The sequence below is a fragment of the Columba livia genome, chromosome 3 (assembly GCF_036013475.1).
Source record: "Columba livia isolate bColLiv1 breed racing homer chromosome 3, bColLiv1.pat.W.v2, whole genome shotgun sequence".
NCBI classification, from domain to species: Eukaryota; Metazoa; Chordata; class Aves; order Columbiformes; family Columbidae; genus Columba; species Columba livia.
This window is the reverse complement of record NC_088604.1, coordinates 47,040,788-47,050,575: the sequence shown is the minus strand read 5'-3', so window position 1 is coordinate 47,050,575 and position 9,788 is coordinate 47,040,788. Positions and strand designations below refer to the sequence as shown.

At 43.6% G+C, this 9,788-nt stretch overlaps 1 protein-coding gene across 1 annotated transcript; it reads right to left on the bottom strand.

The window, feature by feature from the left end:
* Nucleotides 1-3,625: 3,625 nt before the first annotated feature.
* On the bottom strand, nucleotides 3,626-8,170 carry MTRES1 (mitochondrial transcription rescue factor 1). Its single transcript, XM_065056639.1, has 4 exons — nucleotides 8,019-8,170; nucleotides 6,039-6,474; nucleotides 5,181-5,253; nucleotides 3,626-4,089 (listed from the first exon to the last, which is right to left on the bottom strand). The coding sequence occupies exons 2-4, from the start codon at nucleotides 6,464-6,466 to the stop codon at nucleotides 3,913-3,915; spliced, it is 678 nt and encodes a 225-aa protein (XP_064912711.1). The 5' UTR covers nucleotides 6,467-6,474; nucleotides 8,019-8,170; the 3' UTR covers nucleotides 3,626-3,912.
* Between the last annotated feature and the right edge of the window lie 1,618 nt (nucleotides 8,171-9,788).

The window sequence follows — 9,788 nt, the reverse complement described above, 5'->3', positions numbered from 1 at the left end:
TGGCCGTGCACACAATGACTTCCCGTGGATGAATGCTACTGTCTACCTGCCAGGTGAGCAAACCCCGTGAAGGTGAATATCAGGGTTCTCTACTTCTTGTAGTTTAAATATATCAGCTTTGGACAGGCATTGAATAGCCCACTTCTAACAGCTTTCTGAAAGAAACAATGCAGTATATCATAGCTATGTATTTTTGTGTCTTTACCCGTTTTCTACAAATGAAACCATTACATAGCAGCTCTGTAAAAGATGTAAAACAGCACATCAAAAGGGAGATCAAGTATGTGTTGGATTATTGCCTGTTAACTGTATTCAGCTGACAGAATCGGCAACAAGTTTGCAAACAAGAAAAACCTTTGCTTGAAGTCAGCCACTTTGTTGTGCTAATGCGTTACAGCCACCGAAGTGTTTCATGTTCCAGGAAATGTTTGTGAGTGGTTTATCTTCAAAATGCATATCATTTATGTCTAGATAGATTTTTTAAAAAAAAAGAAAAAAATCTGTCATGTCACTTTTCAGCTTTTTATTGTTTTACATTTATGTTCAGCAGTGACAGAAAATTGAGCGCTTGATGCTTTGCCAAGGCACATCAGGTCTAATTTAGTGCTGGCAGGGGCCAAGATGAATTCTACAGCCCAAGAAGCACATAAAACAATATGCAGGTTTTAGTCATCATTTATTTTTATTCAGATTTTGTTTCACTGATGGATGTGAAACATCTGGAAAATTCAATGTCTTAAGCTTGCCTGTACCAAGGATGGGGCATAAACTGACAAGTGTTGTTACCATGCACATTTTAGTTGATGGCACTTAAAGTCTGTGTGAGAACAAGTGTGGCAGGTTCCAGGCTGTGATTTTTCTGAGTAAATCAACAGAGTTATGGGTTTTTCCTCAGGAGCATTCTGAAAACTTATTTCTAAATGTGCTTGAAGTTGTTTAAAATGAATAGCTGAAGTGATGGTTTAGATCCCTGTCTTAATTCTCTCTTAAAATTGCTACAAAAGACAGAAAACAAAAGAAAGTCACAGCTGTTTATCTTCATTCTTTCCTACCTACTTTTTTACCCTAGAAAATATTTAGATAAATTTCTAGTAATAACAGTGCTTTCAAAAATCCTTATTTTACCCCCTCCATTACAGAAGTCATTCATCTGAACTTCTCAGTGGTACTGATGGTAGTCTTTAAGTTCCTAGAGAAATTTCACACAGAATACGTAATACTCATCTTTGTCACAGCTCGTATAAATCCTGTTTTGAGAGGTTGTCCCTCCTGCAGCACAGCCCTGGCTGAAGGAGCTGCCCAGGCTTGGCCAGTCCCCGTGCTAGAAGCAGGTAACTCCTAACAAAATCAAAACTCCATCATATTTACAGCATTTTCTTTATATCTCATCTGACTGGCAACAGGTTAGCCCTTACACCATTTCTTCTTACCCGGCTTATTCCTTTGCATTTTTGCCATTTTCTCTATGCCATCTTTTCTAGTTAGTGGCTAGAAAAGCCTGGGACATGAGCAGACCGCCTGCTGGCTCCGTTTCCTGATCTGTTCCATAATGGGGCTGTGGTCCCCATGGAGCATTTTTCTTTCATTAACAATTTGGAAAGAATAACTGATTCTCACAGGAAGGGAAGAGCTGCAATAGAAGGGAAGTAAAGCTGTTCTGGAGAATATGACCTGTTCTTTTCCTATTTTTTCCCTTTCTCCCTGTCAAAGGCAAACATGAATAGAACAAATGTTCTGTTTTGTTGGGTTTTGTTTGTTCGTTTGTTTGTTCCTAGGTTTTCCTTATTTTGTTTTTAAAAATATAGTGTTACTTCTCAGCCAAAAAATGGGCAAAAATCACCATGTATCAAATCACACTCAAATTTGTGTTAATAGATGGCAACTAAATAAGTAGTGATTGCTGAAGACTGGAGGAAGAACAGCTAATTGATACCTCCACACACACAGAAATGTCAAGCAATCATTTCCAATTTCCTTCACAAATTTCATTATAGCAAAACTGTTTGTCATTGTTTCCAGAGACATTTTCTGGTGGTCTGTGTTAGTACAGGCTTCCCTGGGAGGCAAAATACTCCTTTAATCATTACACTTTCAGGAACGTGTGACTCTGGTTACTGCGTAAGGTAGTGTGTTAGCAAGCTCTACAAATGTTTTATGTGAAAAGAAAATCCTGAGGTAGCTTTCAGCAGTAGGAGTGAGTTGCTCAACAGGATCGCATCCTACATTTGAGATTTGATCCCTTGTGTAAAACCTAGGAGTTTAGTTTTATGCCAAGTAATGCTGTCCTTTGCCTTTCTTGTGCCCTGTCTTTCCAAGACTTAAAAAAAAAACAACAAACCCACCACTTCTTCTTAAAACATCTGTCTGTATGTGCATTGAAATAAGTGCTGGAAACTGAAGAATTTTTAGGTTCAGCAGTACTGACCTGTGCCCACACACCCCTTTTGCGTTCCTGAACACTTCCAGGGATGGAGCATCAACAGCTTCTCTGGGCAGCCCATTCCAGTGCCTCACTACCCTCATTGTAAAAAAACTCTGCCTTCTATCTAACCTATGTCTCACCTCTTTCAGGTTAAAACCATTACCCCTTGTCCTGTCACAGGCCTTGGTAAAAAGTCTCTCTCTGACATCACTAGGAGACTGGTCTTTATCACAAACTCTTGTTTACTTCCCAATAGGCTTTTCTGGAAGTTCAGATCTAAGGTTTTGGCCTAATGTCGCATTCATATTCTAAATAAATTACATTGCCTGTGCTCTTTCTTACGTCACGGCCCATCTCAGATGTCAGGCAGGTTGTTGGCTTTTTTTGATGCTCTTGGTTTTATCTAAGGCAGAACAGACCTTTTCAGAAAGTTCATTTCTTCGTGTCTGTACCTTGGCTTTCCCTGAGCCCCAAAGCATCCCTGAGGTTTACAAGTGGGGTCCTATTCTGGCCCTGTGAGCTGCTACTGCTGGAGGTCACAGACAGTACCTACTGATAAGGACATCACAGTAAGAAATGGTTGCTGACCAACAACTGGAGCTCACTGACATTTACTCGTTAAAACATCTACTTGTTCCTCTCAGTATCTCTGGAGATTGTGGGAGCCACTTAGAACAGCAATGGGAAGTGGAACTGAGGAACAGAGGATGCATCTCATCTATTTTCACAGCATTTGGTGCCAGCTCCAACTAATCCTTCATAAATACTCTCTTAAATGCCGCACTGAAATGACTATGTGACAAACTGAGATTTCATTTTCCTATGAAGTTTCCTATGAAGTTACTTACACAGTAAAAATCAGCAGTGCTACACCCGTCTCTTTGCTGATCTGCGTTCTCTGTGCGAGCAGAGTATCTCTGCACAACTCGGGCTTTGTCATGGTGAAGTTTCCCGCTTAGAGATACACAGCTGCCATCAGTATCCTTCTGTACTCTCAGTATAGCAGCATGCACACAAGCACAGCGTTGGTATTGTTAACCAGGATCAAACCAACAATGAAAATGGAAGCAATTTTACATAATTGGGGTTTTTTATCCCTATTATCCCTATTTCACGAATCTAGATATAAGACTAAGAAAGCAGTTCAGCTTGTTTTGATGGCAGTTTTAATGAACCTTTCCGATTAATGAAACTAGACAGCAATTAAACAGTGATCAAATTAGTCTTTATTGGTTCTTTATATATAACGTCTGTAAGGAAACTGCCTGGAAATGTAAGAGTTGGATCTTTTATCTCACAATATCATGAAACAAAACTAACAGCAAGAAGTGACAGGCTTATTGCATTAATATTGATGTACACAGCAGAGGGAGATCACATTCCAACACAAACCCTTAAAAAAGGGTACTGTAATTTTGTTTAACCAAAATTTGTATTTAACAACAAATACATTTTTTGCAAAAATCTTATGCTGCCACATGCCACCCCCGTTACTTAAATACATCCTGTTTGGGCACTTTTAAGTTTTTCCAACGCCTCAAAATTACTTTGTACTTTTCACTTTCAGTTTTGTCAGATACTTTTTTTAAGACTACCCGCATAACTACAGCGGTTCCTGTGTCTTTATCTTCACCTACTATGAGATCCAGTGTGTCACCAATTTTCACCTGGAAACACAAAGAGGAGATGAGTGATTATAAACATTCCCTCGGGAAAACAAATCCCCACAGTCCACGTCCAATTTTAATTTTGCTCCTTTCCATTCAATACTCTTATCTCACAGGGGAAGAGGAAGGAAGGCAATACTAGACCCATTATAGATCCTCCAGCTATGAACTTCTAGGAAAGCCCTGGCAATAAGCAATTAAATGTCTCGTGACCTTCTCTGTCAAGGGCTTTACCCTTCCTGTTCTACGACCAACATTTAACTCGGAGAAAAAGGTGTAATGTATGTTTTTTTCCTGAAGGATGTTTCCTGCCCATCTTTTTGTATCAACACAGACACAAAAGAGCAAAATGCAAAGTTCTCCTTCCTTTAAAAGAGTTTAAAGTGGTTTTAATAAACAGAGTGCGGGTCAACCGCTTGTGTTCCTTTCAAAAGTCACAAAAGCAGTTTGCCTCTCAAAAACCAGCCTTAACTTTAGGGGATCAGGGATTAAAAATTCTCTTCTTGTTGCCCTTCGATGACAGTAACTACCACCTAGGATCACCCCAACATAAAAGCTGGGTAAAAATATGTCTGTCACCATTTTGGGAAGCTCTGTTGTGAACAAACACGGCCTGCAACCCTTCTGGCCCTTCCCCCTGTGTTCCTGTGTGCTCCATTACAGACACAGTCACCTTCCCAGAGCTACCCCAGCTTAAATCCCCTTCTATCATCAACTTTTGTTTTTCTTTAATCATATGCCTGCTCCACCAGTATCTCGGATTTAATCGTTCCTACTCCATCAACCTCACATCTGTCATCCCTTCAGCAACTTGGAAAGCCCTGTCCTTGCTACCGTCTGCCTTCTCCTGACTTCCAGCCTTAGATTTTCTTCTCTAATGTCAGAAGACTCCTGTCTGCCCTAGGGAATAACGTCTTGCCCAGGGAATCAGAGTCACACACAAAGCTGGAAGTGGTGTTAGCAAGTGCTGTTCATTCGCCTCTTACAGCAATTCAGTGGTTAGCTCTTCTGACCCAAGTAAAAAGAGGGAGGTCATGCCTTAGTTATTTTCTTGTACTGTATTAAAAGATTTAAATTTTAAAAAGTCTTACAGTTCTACTTTTCTTCCATAGTTTTTCTCCATTCAGCCTGAGTTCATTATTGTAGAATGCATCTTCTACTTTACTGAAGAAAAACAAGGTTTTATTGCATTTACAGTGTGCAGCAGACCAAATACAATTGTTTCTTTGCAGATAACGTAACACCACTCATGTGCAAGGTGCATTTCCACAACTCTAAACTGCACATAAAGGATACCTTTATTTCATAGATGTTAAATCAAATAATAGAGTGTGCTTGCTCCGTGTAACAGGTGCAAGCAATAAAAACCTGTTTCTAAAGACCTGTCTCCTGAATATCCAACGAATAACGTCCCCTTTCCTGCACCAGCCAATTTAATAATTTTTAAGTGATCAAGTTAAACTAATACACTGTTCTAACAACATTGCGATATCAGGCTCCTGTAAGTTGCATTAGATCAAACATTTTCATATATTCATAGATCGTACATTTACCTGGTTGACCTAGGACGGTAGGTTTACATTTACCATCACCTGTTTCTACAGCCATTAAGTAGCGTATTATTGTACTCCCTCAATCTCAGATCTCTTTGTATTGCTTAATATTAGTATTTTGTGTTTTCTTAATTTTAAATAAATAGTAACAGATAGAAAACGCCTCCTCGGCAATCTTAGAAATATTGTAGACAGGGAAATGCAGAAAATGGGCTGTTTCAAGGGAGGTAAGGTGGAACAAAAAAGAACACCCATACATACACAATATATGTTTAGATAGTCAAAATAGCTACACCAAAAAACCCCAACCAAATACTGAGTTATCCCAGCAACAAAAGGGTATCAAAACTCAAATTTTCATCTTTCTGATCAGCAGGTTGTTTCCTCCATACTTACTTTCTTGCAATGTCCAGACCAGCTTTCATGATCACATCATATCGAAGAGACTGCACTACTTTTTCAAGATCCTTGTAATCTTTTACTACATCGGGGTCATTTTCAAATTCATCTTCCAAATTGCTTTCCTCTTCATCTTCGTCCTCTTCTTCCTCTTCTTCTACAGTTCGTCTGCTCCTTTTAGAGCTTTTGTTACTTTTGTTCCGCAGAGACAATACTGAGATATGCTCTGGAGAAAGTCTTAGTGCACAGAGCTTTGCTGGGGAAAAGCTGAAACATCTTCTGTAGTTTACTGTGCTTGCTTGACAGCTACAGAATAGGCTTCTCCTCCACGAAAGACACAGTTTATTAGAGGGGAATTTCTCCCACAGTCCAAACCAGACATTTAGTTTTCTAAAAGCAGTGATGGGGAGTCTGAAGCCAGTCATAGCATACCCTAAAATAAAACAAACATTCTTGTGTAAAAATGAGCAACTGCTTTGACTATTGGAAGGATTTATCCAGATACAGCATAATAGTTATTACAAAATATATTATTATCTAGTACCTTGTAGAGCAAACACCATCTAAAAGCACAAGGCTATACTGGCTTTATGATCTGCCTTTCTCATACACTGTCCACCGTTACAAAGAGCAAAAACATCAGATGAAAAACAAACACTAAAAACCCCAGTGGAATACTTTGTTCGTAATTCCTTCTCTGGTGTTTCATATTAACTGTCTAAAGATACTTGTGGCATTTTCTTCCATACATCCGAAATACAATTCATGAAAGACACAGAAACTAAGTTAACTATGTCACAAAAAGCATAAGAAGACCTTCATTTATCATGAGTTATTACCAATAAAAGCCACTTGCTCAATACCACAACCAGGAGAGTGAAAACCTGTGTAACTTCAGTCTCTGGTCACACCACAGCGCTGCTGTGGGGCAGAGCGCTGCACAATGTTCCACTCGTGTTTCTCCGAATGGCAAATAGCTTCGTGGTGGAGTTCAGGAGAAATAACATTGCTCCATGTACTGCAACAGCACTGACAGCAGCAGCAACAGTCTCATGGGTGAGCACCACAGCCTTGCTCCTTTCTAGAGCCACTTCTAACCTGGGACAAGGAGATGGAAACACCCCCCCAAAAAGCCCAGATGTCTGTCAGCACTCCTAGAAATCGATGTACAGTCCATCCTAGCTAGGTGGAGCAACAGCTCTTATTATGGCCTTACACATGGGAAACACGTGTTTACTTTGTGAGACTCGACTTTGTTTTCCCTGCACGCAAGTGAAACTCTGCATGAATCGGAATGAGGTTATTTTTCCTGTGGCTGGGAAAAAGCCCTGATTAATGAAGGTAACTACCGGCCAAAGAAAAATAAAAAAACTCCCTTGGCTTTTTTTTTTTAATATGTGGATTTGATTTAATATTCAGGACGGTGCAAACCTCACAGAAGACTCACACCTCTGCTCAGTTTGGGGACAAATTCCTGGAAGAGTTACTTGGACAACTACTGCTGCTTATTTTTAGCGCTCAATGTCACTCCGCTCCCCGTTGCCAGGACGGCCGAGAGCCCGCCCCGAGCACCACGGGCGGCCACTTTCCCCCGTGAAACCTCAGCGCGGACAGAGATCCACGCACCGCCCGCCCACTCGGGCGGCTGGCAGCCCGTTCCGAGGCCGGCAGCCACGGCAACACCAGCCCCGCTCCGGGGGCGATCCCTGACCCACCGCTGGGCCCTCGGTGGCGGGCCCGCCGCAGGCAGAGAACCCGGGGAGACCCGACTCCTCCGGCCGCTGCCCCAGCGGAGGCCGCGGCCCGCGGGCCCGGCCGGCGCCCACAGCCGCTGCCGGGGGGGCCACGCCGGCCCCCGCAGCTCTCCCGGCCCCGCGACCTTGGAGCCGCGGCGGAGCCCGCCGCTGCCCCGCGCCTCGGTCCTGCCGGAGGGGACGCCCGCCGGGGCTCAGGGCGCCGCGGCCGAACCCCGGTTACCTGCGTCCTCCCAGCGCCTCGGGCCCGGGCCTGCCGCTGCCGTCCCCGCGCCGCCGCTCGCAGGCCGGAGGCGGAGCCGCCTCAGCCCGCGCCCAGCGCCCTCTGCCGGGGCTCCCCGGGAGGAGCAGCCAGCGCCTCGGCGCCGGTCTCTGCTCTTCCTCCGCCCGCGCAGCTGCCGCTCCGCAGCCCCACCGAGACTCGTCCGAGCTGCTTCCCGTTATACTGCTCCCCATCGCTGTTTCGTTTTTGCTTTTTTTTTGTTTTTTTCAATGTGCGCTTTTTCACTATACGCTGGTTGGGGGTCGGGGGGGTAGCGGCACAGCACGGGTTTGTCTGCGAGGTGTTGCGGCAGCAGGTTCCCGCCGAGCTCCACTGGGCTGGATTTTCTTCTTCCCCTCTACTCTGCCCTGGTGAGACCACATCTGGAATATTGTGTCCAGTTCTGGGCCCCTCAGTTCCAGAAGGACAGGGAACTGCTGGAGAGGGTCCAGCGTAGGGCAACAAAGATGATCAAGGGAGTGGAGCATCTCCATTATGAGGAAAGGCTGAGGGAGCTGGGGCTCTTTAGCTTGGAGAAGAGGAGACTGAGGGGTGACCTTATTAATGTTTACAAATACATAAAGGGTGAGTGTCATGAGGATGGAGCCAGGCTCTTCTCGGTGACAACCAATGGTAGGACAAGGGGTAATGTGTTCAAACTGGAACACAAGAGGTTCCACTTAAATATTTGAGAAGAAACTTCTTCTCAGTGAGGGTGACAGAGCACTGGAACAGGCTGCCCAGGGGGGTTGTGGAGTCTCCTACTCTGGAGACATTCAAAACCTGCCTGGACACCTTTCTGTGTAACCTCATCTAGGTGTTCCTGCTCCAGCAGGGGGATTGGACTAGATGATCTTTTGAGGTCCCTTCCAATCCCTGACATTCTGTGATTCCCTCCCTCACCGCCCACCTCACAGTCAAAGCACTTGGGAGTAATTATGTCCATAGTTTTTGTATCGCTTTGATTTTACACACTTCTGATTTTCCCTTGTTGAACCATTTTCCCCTACAAGACTACGCTTCCAGGACCTCAGTGCCAAGGTGACATGTTTTTCAGCTCCCCAGGCTCTACCCACATGCCCAAACCAGAAAACAGCGGAAATCTCTCACCTGGGAAATGCCTCCAGCAGATGCTGAAATTTCCTGACCACAGATTAATTTCAAAGGCTTGGCCACCATGATGATCTAATCCAAATCACTTTGTGGCCTGGTTTTCCCCTGTCTTTATCTTTACCTTCCTTCACATTGCATCTCCCTCTTCCACACCACATCTCCACTATTGCTGTAATCCATAATCCCATCCCTTTGGAGCTCAGAAATTAGGAGAGATCCATCCCTTCTGCCTACTCCCAGCTTTCTCTCTGTCATATACCAATCATAGGTCCCTCAGTGCTTTTGAATGCTCTGCACAGCATTTGGGGAATTCTCTATCCGTATAAAATGGGTACGAAACAGAACTCCACCAGATTGGCAGTATCTTGCCCTGATGTAAATGGTTGTACAAGGTTCAGGGTAATTTTTGCAGATGGAAGAGCTTTTCAGCTTTGAAATTCTCCTTTAAAATGCTTGTTACCTCACCCAACAGACCAATCCTCCTTTAGAAAACTACCAGCAAATGTGGCAAGTTACATAACTGTGGAGATACTACTGCACAGCAGCTGTGCAATTAGCACAGGAATTATAAGTGATTGCTTAAATTTACACCTATATAAACTTTGTCATAAAATGTTT